This window comes from Bos indicus, chromosome 18, assembly GCF_029378745.1.
Source record: "Bos indicus isolate NIAB-ARS_2022 breed Sahiwal x Tharparkar chromosome 18, NIAB-ARS_B.indTharparkar_mat_pri_1.0, whole genome shotgun sequence".
Taxonomy (NCBI): Eukaryota; Metazoa; Chordata; class Mammalia; order Artiodactyla; family Bovidae; genus Bos; species Bos indicus.
The window spans coordinates 14,499,611-14,519,909 of NC_091777.1; the positions used below are offsets into that span (position 1 = coordinate 14,499,611).

At 60.4% G+C, this 20,299-nt stretch overlaps 2 protein-coding genes across 2 annotated transcripts; both read right to left on the reverse strand.

Moving 5' to 3' along the window:
• Positions 1-5,209: 5,209 nt before the first annotated feature.
• On the reverse strand, positions 5,210-12,326 carry CYBA (cytochrome b-245 alpha chain). Its single transcript, XM_019979799.2, has 6 exons — positions 12,169-12,326; positions 8,579-8,648; positions 8,072-8,146; positions 7,764-7,847; positions 7,190-7,271; positions 5,210-5,606 (listed from the first exon to the last, which is right to left on the reverse strand). The coding sequence occupies exons 1-6, from the start codon at positions 12,224-12,226 to the stop codon at positions 5,400-5,402; spliced, it is 576 nt and encodes a 191-aa protein (XP_019835358.2). The 5' UTR covers positions 12,227-12,326; the 3' UTR covers positions 5,210-5,399.
• A 686-nt stretch (positions 12,327-13,012) lies between these two features.
• MVD (mevalonate diphosphate decarboxylase) lies at positions 13,013-19,720 on the reverse strand. Its single transcript, XM_019979798.2, has 10 exons — positions 19,563-19,720; positions 17,545-17,615; positions 17,027-17,141; positions 16,616-16,762; positions 15,718-15,917; positions 15,555-15,629; positions 15,236-15,454; positions 14,937-15,052; positions 14,069-14,177; positions 13,013-13,636 (listed from the first exon to the last, which is right to left on the reverse strand). The coding sequence occupies exons 1-10, from the start codon at positions 19,630-19,632 to the stop codon at positions 13,556-13,558; spliced, it is 1,203 nt and encodes a 400-aa protein (XP_019835357.2). The 5' UTR covers positions 19,633-19,720; the 3' UTR covers positions 13,013-13,555.
• Between the last annotated feature and the right edge of the window lie 579 nt (positions 19,721-20,299).

Sequence of the window (20,299 nt, forward strand, 5' to 3'; positions counted from 1 at the left end):
GGGCTCTGTTGTTCCCCTAAAACCATGCTGCTGCTGCTGCTGCTGCTAAGTTGCTTCAGTCATGTCGAGGTCCTAATAGCCCCAGTGCCCATGAGGAGTGTGCCTTTATCTGAGGAAAGGGTCTCTGCAGCCGTGGTCAAGGTCAGATCTTGATGATATCATCCTGGATTTGGAGAGTGTGAAAGCTGTGGAGGAGAGATACCTGGGGAGAGAGGCACCCGCGGGACCTCCGAGGACCACAGGAGCCACCAGGGCTGGGAGAGAGGCCCTGCCTACACTGACCTGGGGCTTCCGGCCTCCAAACCTGAGAAAAGACACTTCTCTTAAGGCCCCCACTTGTGACGAATACAGGTGGTGAGCTCCCCACTGCAGGAGGTGTATCAGCAGAAGGTGGGTGGCCATGGGCAGGGGCGTGGTAGGCAGGAACAGCCTGGGGACTCAATGTGTCCATCCATTCATCCGGAAGAAGCCAGGAGAACAGCTATGATGCAGCGCCTGCTTCGGAAAGGTTTACTCCAGATCAAGGCGTGGAGGGAGGGTGGACTGGAGGCCCAGAGTCACGCACTGCCCAGTAGAGGCCCTGGGAGGGCCCAGGTGTTACACTGCCTCTCCCAGTGCTGCCTCAGGGGTCTTCCTATCCACCGAGTCTGGGCCTCCAAACTCAGACTGGCACCTTGATGGTGTGCATTCTGCCTCCTGCGGGCAGGTGGGAAACCAGGAGAGCTGACCCCATGCTCCACAGCAAGGCCCTCCTCAGCTGGACATGTGGTACAGATTCGAGAGACCAGGGCAGACAGGCCCTCCCAGGATGGCGTCCAAACCTAGCACTCAAAACTTTGCAGAATCTGGCTCCAAACTGGCTCCTTTTCAGGATAATGAAGCCCCCCACCCCAGCACCCCCAGCCAGCTGCACAGAGTTGCTACAGGTGGGTTCCTGGGGCCTCCTTAGAAACCTTCCTAGGGCACCCTGCATCTTAAAGGTTCCAGGGCATCATCACCCCCTCGCGCTTAGACTTACACTTTGTTGATAAAACCACAAAAGCCCAACAGGGAAACCTAAAGACGCTCACCGACCCCTGTCCCTTCTGGAACCTCCCTCTTGGCAAGAAGAATGGATGAGAGAATCAAGCCTGGTGGGGGACTGGACGGCAGCGCAAAATGAAGGAGCCCCTCGCCCCCCGGGCACCAGGTCCAAACCGCAGAAACATACAAGTGGCTAGGACTCGATACAGAAGGTTCAAGAGTGTCAGGCAAGACCCTTCATTCTCAGCCACATTTGCAAGTGCTCTGCCTGAGGCAGGGTCCCCCTGGGGGGTGCAGGGGAGGGACGGGGGAGAGATGGGGGTGGTGGCGGAGGATGGAGGAGGAGGAGGGGAGGGGACGGTAGCAGGGAGGGAAGGAGGAAGCACGGCCAGGCACTTCCCGAGGAGGAAGCGGTGCCCGGATTTTCCCCAGGTGTGGCCCCAGGTATAAAGGGCACCACAGGCCAGCCGCCGCCAGGTCAACCACCAGGGACGTGCTGGAGCCGGGAGCCCAGAGCCCAGCCCCTGCTGCAATGGTAAGATGCTCCTCTCCCCGTACCCCCACCTGCACCCTGAAGGGCTGGAGGTTCACTGACCCCCCAGGCTGAGGATGCTGGGGGTAGGGTCCAGGAAACCCATCAGATCTCGGGGTCAAAGGGAGCCAGGATCCTGGATCCCAGGTTCACTGGCGAGCTTGGGCTGAGAGGCTGGCCCCTCTGGACCTCCTGTTCCCTCAGCCGTAAAGGCTACACCTCCCCCACCCCATCCTTCCACCGGGAGCAGAGCCCGCGGGTGGCAGTGGAGGGCCCCACCCCTGACCACCCACCGCCTGTTCCACCAGCTCCTCCCTGGCCTCCTGCTTCTGCTCTGGCTTCCCGCCAGCCTGGCTCGCCACAGCCCCTCACTGCTGGTGGGGGCCCACACCCACCCCCACAGCCCTGGGACCCTGCGCTGCTACTCCGCCGAGGAGCTGCCCCTGGGCCACGCCCCCCCACACCTGCTGGCCCGAGCTGCCAAGTGGGAGCAGGCGTTGCCGGTGGCCCTGGTGTCCAGCCTGGAGGCGGTAGGCCGCAGGAGGAGGCACGCGGGGGGCCCGGCCGGGACTCAGTGCCCCGTGCTGCAGCCGGGGGAGGTGCTGGAAGCTGACGTCCACCAGCGCTCCATCTCTCCCTGGAGATACCGGTGAGGGCGGGCTCCTGGGGCCTGGGCACTCTCCCTGTGACCTCCGGCCGGCGGTTCCAGCTCCGTGAGGGCAAGGGTAAGGCTCCACGTGAGCCAGTCCTCGCCTCATGTCTCAATCGCAGCCCAGACCTGGGACACCAGGGTCCCCTGGGTTATTTTGGGCTCCCTATCTGAGTCCTTGCAGGGGTGAGACTGGGACAGGTGGGAAGAGAGCAGGCTTCCATGCTCTGGGAGGCCATGGGGCACGTGCATACCCGCACTCATTGGACACCAGCTGTGTGCCACGTGCTCTCAGTGCCCCACACCGCAGGCCCTGGGCCCTGAGTGCATATGGCTGGGTAGGGGAGCGTGGGGAGGGAGGGAGGCACCCTCCAGGCTCTCTGACACCCCACTTGTCCTCGCAGTGTGGACACGGACGAGAGCCGCTACCCACAGAAGCTGGCCTTCGCCGAGTGCCTGTGCCGGGGCTGTATCAGCGCTAAGACGGGCCGTGAGACGGCCGCACTCAACTCAGTGCCGCTGGTCCAGAGCCTCCTGGTGCTACGCCGCAGGCCCTGCTCCCGGAACGCCACGGGGGCGCCCACGCCTGGGGCCTTCACCTTCCATGCTGAGTTCATCCGCGTGCCTGTGGGCTGCACCTGCGTCCTGCCCAGGTCGGCCCGGTGACTGCCGCTTGGCTCCTGAACTGGCCTCCAGGGAGGCCCTCCTATTTATGTGTATTTATTGGTTATTTATGTGCCCCTGGGGTCTTGGCCAGGTACGAGCCTCCAGGAAGGGCTGGCTCCAGTAAAGGCTGGGGTGAGGAGCGGGGCGGGGGCCTGTGCCCGGCAGCCCCCACCTCGAAATTCACAGTTTACCCTTTCACAGAAACAGCCAGGCTAGAAGGAACATTTTCACTGTTCTAGGACTTGTTAAAACACCTACAGAAAAGGGAAACTGTGTTCTGATGGCTGCCTCCACCTCCAGGCCCCTGGGCAGCCCTCACCCCAGCCCCTTGGGAGGAACAAGTACCCCTGTGTTTCTAAAACAGCTTTTCATTTTCCATGTGAATCTAAGTTGTTTACTTGATAAACCGCCCCCAGAACACAGACCTGGATGGCACAGAGGGCAGTGGGTGAAGCCCCTCTCTCACTTTCACCCCCGCCAGGCCCTCTATACCCATCTGGGCCCAAGGGGCAGTCACTGATCACCGCCCGCCAGGGGCAGCCGCTGGTGTGGTGTGTCCTAGAAAGATCTGTGCATGATCCCAGGCGCACCCAGGGCGGGGCAGGTTTCAACAGAAGAGCCCAAGTGTGCCCTGATGGATGAGCAGTGGCTCCCGGGCCTGGCGATGGGCCACACTCCCAAAGCCCAGCCCTCTATTCACAGACATGGCTGTGGTCCCTGGGGACCACCTCCCCGCCCCACGGACAGGTGTCCTCAGGGTAACTTCAGGGCAAGTGGTCAACTCAGGGGACATGTCTTTAACTTGGCTGAGTCATGCTCCCCCAGCCCCAGTAGGGGCCCAGAAAACTCTAGACACCCCCCTAGGGTTTCTGTGCACTGTAGGTGACCTGCTAGAGAGGGGCAGCCAGGCTTACCAGCTCAGGTGCCCCATCAGCTACCGAGGAACTGCCCGCCCACTCGTGGCAGGATATCCTGGACCAGAGCACATTCCAGGCAGAGTTCAGAGTCTGAGTGCACAGCCTCAGCACAGCCTCAGTCACGACCCCCTTTAGAGTCTCAGCCTCCCGCTACCTGTGATGCACCTCAGTTCCGAGGGCTGATGCCGAGCCGCAGGGCTGCAGGACGGTTGTCTGCACCCCCTGCCGTTTTCACCCGATGACTGACACCTACTGTGTGTAAGGCCCAGGAAGGCGGGAGGGTCTCAGAGAAGGCTTCCTGGAGGAGGTGACTATGTCTTGAGCCTGGAAGGAGTCTTCAGTCAGCACTTACGCCCAGCACTGGGAATGGAGCAGTGACAAAACGCGCAGCCCCCCGCCGCCCTGAGGGTGGCTCACGGCCGCAGGACCCGTGGCAAAGCGCTTGGCCTGTTGGTTGTGAACACATCAGGAAGAGAGGCGCTGCAGTGGAGGCCACCTGGGGAGGACCCGGCTGGCCACCCAGGGCCCTGTGCTCCAGGCAGAGGGAGCGGACCATGCAGAGGCTGTGTCTGGGAGGTCAGGGTGGCTGGAGGCCAGTGGGCAGGGTGATGGGGTCCAGAGCAGTGGGGCTGGGGGTAGGGTGGGGTCTGCCCTGTGTGTCTCTGGGCTCTGAGCCGGGCACTGGGCAGGCCCAGGTAGTGCTGGGAGTAGCCAGGGGGTGGGGAACGGTGAGCCCACTGGATTTATGCTGAAGACAGAGTGTTGGTTGATGGGCAGGGTGCCCTCCGGGACAGAGGTCCCAGAGACCCCGGTTCTGAAACTGTGAGAGCAGGAGGCCAGTGACTGAAGGATTTTCCCAGACTTTGGGGGACTGAGTATCCAGGAAGGAAGGGCCTCGCAGGCTGGGTGTGAGCTGATGAGCTTTGGGGCCCCTGCCATGGCTTGTATGGTGTCTGTGTGGTGTGTTGGAGTAAGCAGGGGACATGTGTGGTGTGTGTGTGTGTTGTGGAACCAAATTTGGGTCTCTTGTCTGTTGATTACCCACCACCCTCCCTCACTGTCCTTAAAAACCTTTCCCTGAAAGCCATGAGGGGGCTGGGGGTCTTCTGAGCATGAGCCGCTTGGCCTCCTAGCTCAGCACCTGCGATAATGCTACGCTTTCCTTCACCACGACCCAAGTCAGTAGGTTCGCTTTGCTGCACGGGGGTAAGAGGACCTGCATTTGGTTTGGTAACAGTTTTGGCGACCCAGAGTGGGCGGAAGTTCTTGTGCGGGCGTCTTGCCTATGGCACATCAACCCTGGGGTGGTCTGAGGGGTGCTCCAGCAGGTGAGCCCTGGCAGATGGGGGATCTGGGAGGACACAGGCCCTCCCCCCAGACCCGAGACATTCATTTCCAGAGCAGAAACACAAACACAGGGAATTCCAGGTACATGATTCATGGAACAGGCGAGGCACCGAGACCCCAGCCCTGCTGTCAAGGAACCCCAAGGAGGCTGCAGGAAAGGGGACACCCCTGGCTGGGCGCCACACACCCCCACCCACCCACTAGCCTGCCCACAGGAGGAAGGACCTTCAAAGCTTCAGCGGGCCAGAGCGGCTTGAGGTTCTGGTCACACGACCTCGTCATTCACTGGCATGGGGTTTTCCTGGGGGCCACCCGTGGGGACCCCCGCCGCCTCCTCACTCGGCTTCTTGCGGGCCTCAGCTGGGGGCCGGGGTGGAGGGTTGCTGGGCGGCTGCTTGATGGTGCCCCCAATCTGCGGCCGCTCCTTGGGCTTGGGCTCAATGGGGCTCCACTGCTCCCCACGGATGGCTGCCTGCAGGACACACAGGCTGGGCGTGGGTCCTCCTGGGCCGCCCCCTTACCCAGTCCCTGCGCTCCCCTACCCCCGCCAGGGTACAGAAAAGGACTGAGCTCAGCAAGACCTGAGGGGCTGTAGCTCAGTGAGGTTATGTGCCAGGCCTGAGGCTACATGGTCAGAACCCAGCTGTCTCACCAGCCAGGAGACACCTCAACTCGAGAGGGGGACAGTGGAACTCTGGGGCTTCTGAATGACCCCTGGAGGCCACTGCCAGGCGCACAGCCCAAGACCAGGCTTCCTCCCAGGGACTAAGGGCTGGGAGCAGAACAGGAGCCCAGGCCTAAGGGGCATGATGATGAACTGAGGCCAGCAGCTCTGGGTGGGGGTCGGGGGTGGGGTGGCAGGAACAGTGTGGGAGGCCAGGGGCCCAGGCATGTCAAGGGGGGAGACTGCAGCCCAGGGAAGTTGCCGAAATGCAGAATCCTGGGCCTGCCCCACAGCCATAGGCCAAGTGGACCTAGAAATGTATATCTCTAACTTTGTATCCCATAATAGTTGATTAAAAAAAAAAAGTGACGACATATAATTTATGAAGTATAAGAATGAAAAGAGGTTCTATAATCACACCTCCTAAGTTAAAGACTAGAACACTCTATCCCAGAAGCTAAAGCTAGAAAATTAAAGGAAGATAATGCAGGGAAATACAGCAGACAGGCAGCAGGGGGAGAAAAGCACAAACCATAAAGTAGAAAAACAACTTAGATGACAAACTTGTGTTCTGCTCAGTGAAGAATCCAAGGATCCCTAACAGAGAGGAAGTATCCTCAAAAGCTAAAACCTACAAAGGGTTCACAATGAAAGCACACTCACGGTTCCTGCAAACTAACAAGAAGACAAAACCCCAACAGAAAACATGGGGGAAAGATTGGAACAAGCGGCACAGGACTCAGCTGCGATGTACGAGGTGGGCGCCTGGAGTTGGAATTAGTAGAGCAATCGAGTCAAAACTGACTCTGGGAGGCTGGAGGCTGTGTCTGGGTTGGAACCCATGCCTGTGGGCTGACGGCGGCAGGCAGCATGCGAACAGTGGGCGTTCAGCAACCTGTGCCTGGCAGGGATCCTCGTCCCTCCCCCCTCCACTGTTGTAGCTCCCCGCCCCCTCCTCCCCACCTCCCAGCCTCCCCACCCTGCTATAAAGATGGCCTTAAGGGGCCTTTTGCATAACCTGGACTCCAGGCAAACCCAGCCCCGAGTGGCTTATGGCACCACCCAGGCTCATGAGTCCCAGGGAAGTGCTCCTGGCAGCACCCTGAACTAGATAGAAAACTCAGCAATGGATCCCACTTCAAGCAGGGCTCGGCGGGCCAGCCAAGTCCCCTCTGCGAATTTTTGCCGCTTGTCTGTAAAGTGGGGTTCCCCCCTCCCCTGTCGAGGCTCTGTGGCATGGGTTACAGGAGGATGTAGGGGAGTGGCTAGCACATTAGATGGGCCACACATGGAGGCCACAGTGTCACTGTCCCCACAACGTAAGCCAGGACACGGGCTCGGCTTGCAGGGCCAGCAATGAGGCTGAGGCTGACTGCAAGGATGCTACCCACCAGCAGATAGATGCCGCTTGCGATGGCCAAGCAGGCTGTCCCCAGGATGGTGGCGAGCAGGAAGCCAGCAGGTACCGCCAGCCTGGAGTAGGGGTGGAGGGCAGTCAGAAGGGACAGGGGAGACAGAGGATGGTCAGAGGGGGTCCGCAGCTCCCCCGCCCCCGGCCCGGGTCAGACAGCACAGGATCGCAGGACCCTGAATGGAGGGGAGGCCCAGTGCTACGGCTGGACTTCTAACTCCACCCCGAGCTGTTCTCTACCTGGTCTGCACCTTCCCGAGTCTTAGGACAGGGCTCTTGGCCCCTGGCCACCACCCTGGGAAGAGGTCTCGGCAGCATGGCGGTGTCTCCAACAGACTCACCGTGGGCAGCTGAGCCCGGGGCACCGATTACCCCTGAGTTAAGCTATCAGGCTGGGGTGAAGTGTTAATGGCAGATACAAGTTTGGGGAACCCCTGGCAGAGCCTGGGACATGGGTTTTTGTTTGGAACGGGTTCTGGGCTGGGAGGGGCCTGATTGACCCCAGCAGTCCTCTGCCGGTGGTGCTGGGGGGTCCCAAGTGGGTGCAGGCTCACCCGAGGTGCAAGAAGGCCCGGATGTAGTAGTTCCTGGTGAGGGGCCCAAACAGCTTCACCACTCTGGTCAGGTACTTCTGTCCACTAGGCGGGAGGGGGAGACAGGCCATGTCACCCTCCACCTGCCGCAGCCTCTCAGACCACCCGGTTCTTCGTCCCGGGGAGGGGAGGGGGTCTCAGGCTCAGTGGCAGGGCAGATCCTGAGTGGGCTAGTGCTGGAGCCTCGGAGAGACAGGAGTGACAGGCTCCTCGTAGTGACAGCTGGTGGGGGTGGGGGGGTGGTGCCCAGAGCCCGGAAGGAAACTCACCACCTCTCCATGGTGGAGCCCTTGCTCCTCTTCCCTCGAGGGTATTCCAGCAGGCAGACCAATACGCCCGCTGCTCTGAAGCGGAGGTTAAGGAACAGCCCAGATCAAGCCTGAGAGGCCCCAGGGAGTCAGCTCTTTTGATGAGAGAACAGAGAGGTGTGGCCACTGCCTGAGGTCCACAGGATTCCAACAGGGCAGCCTCCCTCCCCAATGCCTGCCTTGGCGTCTGGACGGCTTGTAACAGCTGGACTGGCCGGGACAAGAGGGGCTCGGTCCCCTGGGGAGGCCCGGCCAGCTGGGGAGGGTGACTGATAGAAGGGAATGCGGAGGGACCCCGAGCATTCTCGGGCCTCAGTGTCAGCCCTCAGGTGCCGCGGACACCTCCCTCCCTTGCCAGGGCCCAGGTCCCCAGGCTCTGTCACCTCCCTGCTCGGAGCCCCTCCTGCCTTCAAGGGGCAGCAGCCTCTCTGGCCCCAACCCCGATCTGGGTCTGCAGCAAGAGGATACATGGAGTAGGCGCCCAGGTACCACTGGGTGAACTGACCGGCCGTGGCCACGATGCCCCCGGTGATAAGGACTGTGGGCAGAGGAGAAGGAGGTTAGTAGGTGCCATACCCCATCCCTGCAGGGGCTCTGGCCACCTCCCCAGGGCTCCCTCCCCAAGGGGGGCCACCAGTCCACCACAGAGCTGCCCTGTCCACCCCCGTGTTAGCCCAGGAAGGGGACCCAGGCGGGGGAGACCTTGGTAGATGATGGGGGTGGCTGTAGGCATGGGCGTTGGGACCCTTCCCCAAGAGCAGCATTTGAGGCAGGGAGGGGGCTGAGGAGCTGCTGAGAGGGAGGCAGGGCCTGGCTCCAGCCTGGACACACCCCCGAGGCCTGTGAGCCGCGGCACCCTGAGCGTTTGCTCAGTGCATTTAAGGACCACCAACCATTTAAGGTTGACTTTGTACCAGCTGCATGGACCCTCTCTCCCGGCCCGGGTGTGTGGACTGGTCCTGTTCGTGTGCTCTGTGTGATGCCGGGTCGGTGGGCCTGGTCTCTCTGGCCCTGTGTGCACCTGATCACAGCCCACCTGCTGTGAGCATGTGCATCGCCCCCGTTCCTCCCCAGTGATTTTCTTCTACAGTGGTAGCTTCAGCGTACCGCTCAGAGGCGTGATGCACACTCACACTTGTCACTCCGTCACGGCCACCCATCCTCAGGGTTCCAGTCACTTACCGAGGTATCACAATTACCTAAAGTGCACAGACTTTTAACACGTGTGACCCCCATCATGTGACCTCCACCCATATCAAGATTCTCCCCCACCCCAGGTTTCCTGGGGGCTCTTCTTTTGCTGACAGAAGGTTGGTCCAGGCCCTTCCTGGGGTGGTTTGCACAGAGCTTCAGCTCGCTGTTTGTCTCATCGGGTAGTTTTCCACAATTTATTTATGCATTCTCCTGCAGTACTCTTGCCTGGAAAGTCCCATGGACGGAGGAGCCTGGTAGGCTGCAGTCCATGGGGTCGCTAAGAGTCGGACACGACTGAGCGACTTCCCTTTCACTTTTCACTTTCATGCATTGGAGAAGGAAATGGCAACCCACTCCAGTGTTCTTGCCTGGAGAATCCCAGGGACGGGGGGCCTGGTGGGCTGCAGTCTCTGGGGTCGCACAGAGTCGGACACGACTGAAGCGACTTAGCAGCAACACCAGCAGCCTTTGGGACATGTCAGTTGCTTCCAGTGTTGGCCCTTTATGAATCAGCTGATGGAGTTAAATTCTTCACCCTTTAAGCAATCTGATAGTGAATTTGACACATTTTATTGACTGTGATCACAAATAACTTACTTTGTTATCTTACTTGGGTTTCCTCTTGAACAAGCTTTTCTTTCTTTTTTTTTTTTTGAACAAGCTTTTCTTGTTGCTTCTCCTGCCTTCTACTGACTTGATCAAACTGTAATTTTAAAATTCCTCTTCCTGAACTAAATGTGGACTTTAGAAGGTTTATCTTTAATCTCACCCCAAATTAGCCACAATTATTAATTATTTACAGTCAGTGTCTTCACAGTGGCATAGCCATCTTCCCTCTGGATCCAGCTTCGCCCTCGCTGGAGCACGCCCTTCAGCACTCCTTTCTGATGACCTGAACTTCGCTGGTGGTCCCTGCAGCACAGTGGGAGAGGGCAGCCCCTGTCCCGTGTGTAGCACAGGCCTGAGTTTCCAGCGGTTTTGTCTTCCTTGTGACGTTCTTCATCCAGGCTGTGGTGGCAGATAACACAACTCCTTGGAGGGGACGATCTTTTGGTCTGTTTCTAGTTCAGGCAGCCTTTCCCGGTCTGGCCTCAGAGTCCCACGAGGTAAAAGCTCTGACCCCCCGTCCCTTCCTTCAGCCCCTGAACCCTGGCCTTCTGCTGGTGTCACGTTCATTCACACTTGCTGTGCTGGAGGAGGGAAGAGCCATTGCTCCTGTGTTCAGGCAGTGGCTCGTCCACTCAACCTGGGCATGCAATTTCCTTGGCCTGAGCCTGCGTCATTAGCAGTAGCCTCAGCTCTCAGAGGGGGCTGGGGTCTCTCGATGGGGACAGACACTTCAGATCATGGAGAATGAGGTGGGTGGCGTGGCTGTCAGGCTGGGAACTCTGGAAACACTTCTCTGAGCAGGTGGATGTGGGCAGAGAGGTGAAGTGGGGGGAGCCAGCCCTGTGGCAAACACCAGGGTGGTGGGCCCCCGAGGCCAGAGGGGTAGGGGCAGAGTGGTGGGAGATAGAGGGACCGTGATCTGATTAGATGCAATTCTCTACAACATAAAGGGCCGGTGGGCTGAGATGCTCATGGGGCCTGTAGTTGGTACTGAGTCAGGAGTTAGCAAGAGGAGGAATTTAGAGCCAGAAGGTTGTGAAGGAAGACGAGCAGTAGTCATTGCGGTGGTGATGGGGAGGGGTGGAGAGCAGAGGGAGAAGACAGCTCTGGGCAGAAGCAAGGACAGCCATGTACTGACCCACTGGGTTCTACACCATCTAGAAGCCAGAAGGGGGCTGCCCTGCCTGGCACCCCAAAGTTGCCCACCCCCCAAAATGTGACCTTAAAGTACTCCCTCCCCACACGCAGCCCAGCTTCGCAGGCTCCTTCCTTCAGTCCCCAGGTTGGTGGTGGGGGCCTCAGGGTGGGTCCCAGGTGAGATGCGGTGGCTGAGACCCTCCTCAACACTTTATCCCCGGGTCCTCTCGCCCGCCCACTCCCACTGGGGGCGGGGCCTTCCTGGGAGGGGCGGAGCCACGGGCGGCTTCCTCAAGCCTCAGGCCCCACCCTCTCCTGAGAAGTTGAGTCCAAGTGCGTACCGCAGTTGAGCACAGGGAAGCAGGGGGGGACGGCCGCCTTCCTACCCAGAAGCAGGCCCTGGGAGCTGGGTGGGAGGGGTCACATGGGTCGTCCCCAGCTGCCTTGTGCAATGTCCTTCTGAGCAGACTCAGGGTTGCGCCCCGGGAGACAGAGCGGTCACCCAGTTCCATGGACCAAGCCCCTGGCCAGGAGGCAGGAGGAGCCCACCTCCGCAGCCCAGGAGCTTCCATCCGAGGGCAGGAGGGTCACTCCAGGCAAGGGTGGGTCATGCTGGGTTTTCCCAGCCCTGCTGGGCGGTGAGTTCTCCGGAAACCACGGGGGCAAGCGCTTCTTCCCCAGACTGAACTTCCTCTTTTGTGTGTGTGGGGGGGGGCGGGGGAGGAGGAGGGCAGAGGATGGGGGTGTGGGTGTGCACGGGGTGCAGGGGCAGGAGGGCCCTGAATCCCCCTCCCCAGCCCCAAGGCTCCTCTTGGCGGCTGCAGCCTGCTCCCAACAGAGGCCTCCAGCCCCCTTCCCACCGGCGCTGCAGGTCGCCCACTGGAGCCTCCGGGCCCGGAGCCCAACCCCAGGCTCCAGCCGGGTGTCTGTGGCTCCTCAGGACCCCTGCTCCCGTCCCTTCTCCAGCCTGTCCTTCCCCCTTTACCTCTCGCAGCCTGGGGTCTCCAGGCCCCTACTTCCCCAGCCCCAGCGCCCCCCTGCACTGCCGAGGCGCTCCGCCCCCAGGCTCAGCAGTCCCTCTGCAGCCCCCGCCCAAAGTGCGAGCGCTCCCCACTCACTTAGACCGGACGCCAGCGCCTGCTCGTTGGCCCACATGGCCCACTCGATCTGCCCCATGGCGGCAGATCTGCTCGAACGCGGCTCGGACTCTTCAGACCCCGCGGCCCCAGAGCTCAGCAAGCCTCCCGCCCCGCCCAAGTTCCCCAAGTTCCGGCGCCGCCCCGCCCCGCCGCTGGCTCCGCCCCAACCCGGTTCCCCAGGTGACAGGCCGGCGGCAGATGGGGTCCCTGGAGCCTTGCCCCCACTCCCTCCACGGGACCTCAGGTCTTCCTCCCCTGCAGGCCCAGCCAGCCCAGCCTCAGTGGACTCCTGGAGGGGAAGCTGGACTCCTGGAGGGGAAGCAGGGCTTCAGGCCAGCCCCTGACCTCGTGGGGAGCCTCCTGGGAGGCCGACCGCATCCGGCCCTGCGCTAGTGCAGGTGTGGTGGCCTTGGCCCCATTGGTAACCCTGGACTAACTTGGGGGGAAGGGCGGGTGAGCATGGGAAGCTTCTGGGAAAACCCAGAATGTAGTAGTGCTGGGCCCTGTCCTTTGTCACCTCCCTCCTTGGACTCCCTTTTGGGTCAAGGTCAGAGGGCTCAGAAGCCCTCCCCCTACTTCCCCCAGCTGGGTTAGGACAGTGGAGAAGAATGGAACTCACTTGGAAGGGGGACATGGACCGAGCTTAAAGCCAAACCCGAATCATTTCCCCAGCCTGTTGGCCTTAGTGACCACGTCCACCCAGCACTGTGTGGCTGTGGCCTGTGCTGAGCATCCCACCCATGGCAGGGAGGCCCCAGCCCCGCCCCCTACAATGGCCACCCAGCTCCCTGGGTGAGGGCTGCAGAAAGCACACCAGGCCAGGTGGAGTCCTCGAACTGTCTTTACTCTGGCCTTGGCACTGCTCCCCGGTCCCGCAGACACAACACTGCACCCGCTCAGGGGCCTGGGCTCAGAGTTGGGGGAGCACCTCATGGAGCTGTCCTGAGGTCGTCCCCTGCACGGTGACCCGGCTTCCAGCTCTGAGGGGTACCCCGACATGCCATCACCTCCTGTGGCAGTGGGGTGGCCGTGAGTCCAGGGCCCTAGAGCCCTTCATGATCGATGCACCAGCAGCTCCCTGCCGGCTCAGTCCCCTAGTCTTGGATTGGGGTCCAGGTCCCCATCTCAGCAAGCACTGGGTGCAGGTCAGGGAAAGGTGAGGCACTTGGGGGGCTGCCCCTGATCACCTGGGTGGCTGCAGGCGTCATTCCATCGCCCAGTTCGGCCACAGCACATGGCCCGGCCCAGAGCAGGCAGTCACCCACAAATCCCAAAAAGCGTGGCCTGTTGACCACCACACCCAGCTCCCAGTCCCAGCGAAGCGGCCCCTTCTCCCAGCGGCGGCCGGGCCCCATCAAAGAGGTGCTCAGGCAGCTGGCTTTGGCAGACCATCAGGACCCAGGAGATGAGCGCCAGGGTCATCCAGGACCTGAGGCCCGGGTCCCACCTGTGGGGTTAAGAAATTATTATCAGGGAGGGACAGAGTGCACCTGCCCTTCCAGGAAACGCAGGCAGGTCAGACACCCTGGTGATGCTGGGCCCAGGGCCCAATCCTCAGGCAGAGCCTCAGTCCCTCTGGGAAGACATGGCGTGGACAGCAAGTCCAGGGCGGTCGGCAGAGGCCAAGGCCTGGGGAGCATAGGTCACAGGTCTGGGAGTCAAATGGGACCCTGACTTGCTCTGGAGGGTACCCCACAGTCCAGCCCCACCCCTGCATACCACAGGCATCCATCAGTCCTTAAATATCCTTCATGAGTGACTGAGGGGAACACTAGGTGCTGTGAAACCAAGGAGCAGGGTCACAGCTACCTCACTGACCCTCCTGTGGATGCCCTGGGGCAAGCCTGCAGGGCACGTGCGGTGTGCAGCCAGGACTCACCTGGGTGGCAATGATGTATCTGATGCTGCCAGGGACGGGGTCCATGCCCAGCGCAGCTTTAAGCTCATCTGAGAGCAGGACGGGCTCCACGGGCAGCCCCTTCAGAAACCTGGGGTAAGAAGGCAGGGCTGGACTGCAGTCCAAGGACGGCAGGGGTGGGACGTGTGCAGCACAGGCAGATGCAGGACTGCTGGGGGTCGTGACTGCCAGCGGGGTTGGGGCTTTGGGGCTGATGAACAAGGGTGCTCAGCCTGTTCTTAACGCCACTGGGCTGCACACCTCGAGGTGGTTAAATGGTGGGTACAGGCACACACGGAGTGAGAAAGCCAAGGCCTAGCTGTCTCTGAGGGGAGGGCTTCAGGAGACCTCCACGAGGCTATAGTACTGCCCCTCGCCCTGGCCCACCATGCTGCCGTGCCCCGTGGGGACACAGCTTAAGAAACGGCCTCAGTTCAAGCTTAATCTCACAAACCACCCCCGCGGTAACCAGGGTGATGAGTCCAGAGCCCCCACATCCTCAATTGTGGGGCCCATCCTACACAGTATGGGAGCAGTACTCAGCTCCACCTACCAGAAGCTTCACTGCCTCCTTAGGGTGACAGATAAAAAGAACCCACACACGCTTCTCACATCGCTAGTGGGTCAAGTGTCCCCACACTGAGAACAGGGCCCCTTAAACAGCTGGGAGGGAGAAATCCAGATACCTTCGTCATCACAGGGGCCGCTGGAGACAGGCACGTATGTGCCCCTGAGGCTGGGCCAAGTGGACGAGCATCCACAGCCACATGGGGACACATGTGGGGACACTGCCTGTGGTCCTCATGGCTGCTGCCTGCCACGGCCTCCTGGATGGGGGCCTGCAACTCACTTGTCTCCGTTCGACTCAGGGGGGAAGCTGTGCCTCACGGCAGCCACAAACTCAGCCACGGTGTCATCCAGAGTGAAGACCACAGCGTTGGGACCCGCATCAAAAGTGTACGCCACCTGGAACCGGGCAGTCAGATGGGCTCAAACCAGCTTCCAGGACCCAAGGGCCACCCACTCAGGATGGGGAGTGGAGTTTTTCCAACATGGTGGCTGTGCCACCAATGAGAGTGAGATGGAGACGCAGCCCCCAGCAAAGCAGGCTCCTTGAAGCCCGCCTGGGACGCCCAGCCCCACACCTGCCTTGGTCTGCCCATGGTGAGCGTTGAAGCGGTGCACCAGCTGGATGATGCGCCGGGATGTGTCACTGAGGTAGGAGATGGGCGGGAAGGTGTCCAGGCAGGTGGCGTGGAACTGGTTGCTGTCCTTCATGGTCAGCTGGCCAAAGGCCTGGAAGTTGCGCTCCCTGATGCAGCGGGTCATCTCGGCCATGCGCGGCGGCACCAGTGCCTCTGCCCGGAACTGCAAGGCAGATGGCCAGCCTGTGAGCTGCATGGAGCCGTGGAGCCTGGTTTCCGAGCACCCCTGAGGAGCCGCCCGCCCAGCTGCCCACTGGCCTCACCTTGAGCAGGGCACTGGTCTCCACGCTGGTCTGCATGCCTGCCGTGCTGCCCATCGGCTTCCTCTCAGCGCTCACCTGCGGTGAGGGAGGGAGGCTTTCACCATGCCTGCGGCCCAGGGAGCCTGGGAAGGCCCTCTCGACCCCGGCTGGGCCCCCCACTCACCACGAGGATCAGGACTCGGAGCTCCGGCCAGTGTGACTCGGGGGCCACCTGACGGGCGACGCTGTCCTTCCCATCAGGGCGCTCACCCATCTGCCACTCCACAAAGCCACCGTACAGGCTGCGGCAGGCGCTGCCTGAGCCCCTGCGGGCCACTTCCGACAGATCGCTGTCCACCCCATAGACCCGGGCCAGGGTGTAGGCTGCAGGTGGAGGTGGGGGAGGCTCAGATAGGCTGGGGGTGGGGGAGTGGTCTGTGCTCAGTGACAGAGAAGGGGGGCACCTGGGGGATGGAGCCTCGGCCCTCAGCTCCGTGGCTGGCATTCAGCACCCATGTGCTCACAGGCTTAGCCTCCACAGAGGGCTCTCAGGGTACATGAGCTGCTGGGAGGAGGAGCCCTCTGGGGACCAGGAGGCCTGGGGCTGCTGGCAGTGCTGGGCGTAGGCCAGGACTTCTTAAGGGCATGATGCCGGGATGCGGCCCTGGGGTGTCCACAAGGCAAGCTGTCTGCCCTGGTTCACTGGTCTCAGGGCTACGTGGAGGACGTGACCCAACCACCCACCGCTGTGGTGACCGGCTTTGCCCCCAGCTTTGGGGTGGGGGGTCCTGCTAGAGACTGAGCCACAGGAGGGCAGGGCAGAGCAGGGATTCCGAAGGAGCAAGATGGGCTTCTAATAGGCTGTCTGAGAGCCTGGAGCCTGGAGCCACAGCCCTGGGGTTCTGCTACGTAAGCCAAGAAATCACCCTCACTTAGTTTAAGCCAGTTTGAGGGGGATTTTGTCATGTGCCAGGTCCTCCCTTCAGAGCCCCCAGAATATCTCAGCGTTCAGAGGTGCGACATGGCTGAGGCCGTGGCCTTGCATGCAGGGCAAGCACTGGGACCTGTCCTGGGGCACCCACCTAAGCAGGCATAGCCTGCAGCCGAGGAGGCCAGGCCTGCAGCCGTGGGGAAGTTGTTCTCCGAGGCCACATGAACCTTGTAGCTGAGGCTGAGAGGCAGTGGGTCTTCATGGCCGTCGCTCCTCCGCTTACGGGCCAGGCGGCGGACTGCGAGGAGGGAGACGATGCCTGGGTCAGCACAGGGGGACTGGCCTCTGCCCGAGCTCCTTACACAGACCTCCCCCTTCTCGGGAGACCCCAGGCCCAGACCTGGCCAGGCTGACAAGCATCGGCGGCCCCTGAGATGTGAGGTGGGGAGGGGCAGGTGACAGCAGCGGCTTCTGTGCGCTCAGACCCACCCAGCGCGAGGAAGCAGCACAGGGGTAGGGGCAGGCTTGTCCTAACCCCAGCATCCCCAAGGAACCTACTCACTCTCCCTCAGGCAGGCCTGGAGGCGAGGGTGCCCCATATCCTCCTCCCGGCCATTCAGCCAAATCCGGTCCTCTGTGAAGTCCCTGCTGATGGCGGCCGTCGTGGTGGTTTTCAACTGGGAAAGAAAGTTCAGGGCACCTCAGTGGTGGGTACCGGCCAAGCCCCCCTCTCTGTGGGGCCTTTCCTCCCCTGGTCCCTCTTAGTCGCCGGCTCAGGGCAGTGGCTTTGCTAGAGAACAGGGACGTGGAGGTGGAGGCCAAGGCAGGCCAGGCTCAAGTGGTGGGGATGCCCCGTGGGTGTCCACTACACAGGGCAGGGCCCACACGCCCATCTCCCAGCAGAGAATGCAGGGCAGGGACCTCCTAGGAGGGCTCAGCATGTACGTGCCCGTGTGCTGAGCACACCTCACAGTGGGCGATGGGACGGATGGCGTTCGTTGGCTGGAGATGTACTGCTACCATCTGTAAACAGGGGTTTTGTAAATATTTTTTCGATGTGTAGCATCAACCCATGCTCACCTGATCCTGGTGCAATGTGACGCTCAGAGAGGAATTGATGGGCAGGATCAGCTCCTCATCTCGCTTTCCCCCTGGAACAGACGGCCCGCCACAAAGCCAGTCAGTGTCCCAGCCCAGTGTACCAGCACCCTGTTGCTCTCGCCCACCAATTCCCTGCCCCTCCCCACCACCACCGCCACCTCATAGATCCCGAAGTTGCCTGGATCTTGCTCTTTCACTGCACAATCTAAGTCCCCCTCCTGTTGTGCCCCTGCCTTCAGGAATCCCTCGTCGATTGCTCCGTACTTCACTTAGCTCCTGAGAGCAGAGCTGGAGGCCAGTCCATCCCTTTGCTTCACTGCTTCTGTTTTGTTTTTCACTCATTCAGCAAGTATTCTTGGAGTGCCTGCTGGGTGCTGAGTGCTCTGATTTAAGTCTGTTCCCTTTCCCTCCCAAACAGAAGAAGCCCCATTTACTGAAAATTTCTTAAATCTCCCTGCTTATACCCCGGGAGACACTCTGGAATTACCCCCACTTCTGCTGAGCTCTTCCACTCCTGCATATCACAGCAAATACGGAAAACCTTCCAGAAAGTCCAAAATCTCAGATCCACTGTTAGGCACAGGTGGGGACAAAAGGGTCCCCACCTTCGTCTTTGGGGTGGCGGACAGTTACAGGACATGAGGAGAACGATCCTGGTAGGTAACCCAGGAGAACCCAGAACGATCCCCCATAAACATGCCCAGTTGCTTGCTGACAAAAGTGCAAAAGCAGTTCCTTGGAGGAGGCGTGCGGCCTCTTCTGAAAATGCCGCTGGGTGACTGGACATCCATGGCCCAACACAGCCACGCCTCAGTCTCATGTCTTGAACAAAAGTACTCAAAATAGATCAGACTTCAACTTAAAATGTAAAAGCCTAAAACTTTTAGGAAAAAACATAGTAAACACTCCTCAGGATGAAGGGCTAGAATCAAGACGTCTCTGACTTGCTACCAAGGATGGAGCAGATGACACATTGGCCCCCACCACCATTTAACAACTTCAACCCTTTGAAAGGCTCTGTTAGGAGGATGAAAAGAGAAGCTACACGGCGGGAGAAAATATTTGCAAACCTTGTATGTAGCAAGGATTATTATCTAAAATACAAAACGAACTCTCAAAACTCAATGGTAAAAAGCAGACAGTTCAGTTAGAATGTGGACGAAAGTCCTGAAAAGAGATTTCACCTAAGACTCACGGAGAGGAAATGAGCACACAGAACGCTGTTCAACATCACCGAGCAGCAGAAGAAACAGGCTAAAGCCATAGTGTGATGTCACCATCAGAATGGCCAAAATAACAGCTGGTGACAACAATGCGTGCCAGAAAGCTGGATCACCCATACCGTTATATGTGGTTGGCGGGGATGAAAAATGGTACAGCCAAATGGGAAGTTTGTTTCTTTAAAAAACCAAATATGCAACCACTCTATGGCCTAGCAAGTGTACTCCTGGGGCATTTATCCAGAAGAATGAAAACTTACATTGACACAAAAACCTGAACACAAAAGTTTACAGCAGCTTTTTCCATAATTGATCCCAACTGGAAACAGCCCAGTTGCCTTGCAAAGGCATATTGCCAAGCAAATTGTGGCCCCTCCCCCCGGGGACTCCAAGATTCACGCGGGTGACTCTCCAGAAACTAGTGAGGGAGAGGAGCCAGTCCCGGGAGCATTCTTGAGACCTGAACAAGACAGACACCGAGAGCAGGTGGAGGTGGCAGGGTGGGCGTGGCCGTGGGAATCAAGCCCCCACGGGGACCGGCGTCCTGTATGAAACACGTCCCCAGGTCTCCTGGCTGCACGTGGTGCCCAGCTCCGCGATCGCACCGCGGGAGGGTCCCCACATCTGCACGCGTACCCACAACCACGTCCACACGAGGGCCCAGCCCACCTGCCGCTGGCCGGGGACCCGGTCCACCGCCCAAACAAGCTCCTCCCAGCCTCAGTTTCCCTGTCCGCAGGGCCCCTAGATCCTGCGCCTCACGAGCCCACCACTCACAGTACTTGACGACAGCGATGTTGACGGGCGCGGTGCAAGTCACCACCACGATCGGCTTCTCTGAGGCCATGGCCGAAGAACAGAGGGACCCCAACCCACGGCAGCCGGCCTTCCAGACCCGCGCCGCAGCGGGACCGGCGATTGGTCCTCAACGCCCCACCTGCTCGCGTGTTGCCCAATCAAAGACGGATCTGGCCCATGCTCCGCCTCTCAGCCAATGAGTGGCATCGGAAGATAGGCTGGCGACCCTGAGCCCGCCCCCGCTAGCCCGAAGACGCGGTCTGACTCTGCGCAGGCGCAGGGATTGGTTCGCCTCCGCCCCCCGCCCCGCACACTCACGCGAAGTCCGCGCAGGCGCGAGCTCTGCGCAGGCGCCTGGCGGTGCCGTTCCCCAATCTGCGCGGAGGTTTCCAGGTGAAGACTCTGGGTGAATGACGCTGTCAGCGCCGTAAGACATGCGCTCCGCCTCCCGAGGTCCCTCACGCCTCGCCGCCCTGGGTTTCCCTCACCGAGCCGCCCGAAATTCCCCTCACCCGGCCGCCCTGAGATTCCGTCGCCCGAGTTTTCCTCAGCCCGGCTGCCCGGGGTTCCCACAGGCTCCCCACCCCCTCACCAACCAGTTCCTGGGTGAGGGGCTGCTAAGGGAGGAACTTCTTCGGAATAGGTACTTTCCAGCCCTACCCCCGTCTTTTAAAGCTCCGTACCAGCCGGGATTCTCTTTTCAGGGTTAAAGTTCA

Bases quoted from the DNA above. Each gene is read 5' to 3' on its own strand.
- MVD (XM_019979798.2), bottom strand. From the start codon at position 19,632: ATGGCCTCAGAGAAGCCGATCGTGGTGGTGACTTGCACCGCGCCCGTC. The intron at 15,053-15,235 runs GCAGGTGTGGGG...GCCCGGTTCCAG, and splicing joins CTCACCATGGGCAGACCAAG to GTGGCGTACACTTTTGATGC. The intron at 14,178-14,936 runs GTGAGTTGCAGG...TTCTTACCCCAG, and splicing joins CCTGAGTCGAACGGAGACAA to GTTTCTGAAGGGGCTGCCCG.
- CYBA (XM_019979799.2), bottom strand. From the start codon at position 12,226: ATGGGGCAGATCGAGTGGGCCATGTGGGCCAACGAGCAGGCGCTGGCG. The intron at 8,147-8,578 runs GTATCCTCTTGC...CCTCCGCTTCAG, and splicing joins TACCTGGGCGCCTACTCCAT to AGCAGCGGGCGTATTGGTCT. The intron at 5,607-7,189 runs GTGGGTAGCATC...TGTGTCCTGCAG, and splicing joins CAAGCGGCATCTATCTGCTG to GCAGCCATCCGTGGGGAGCA.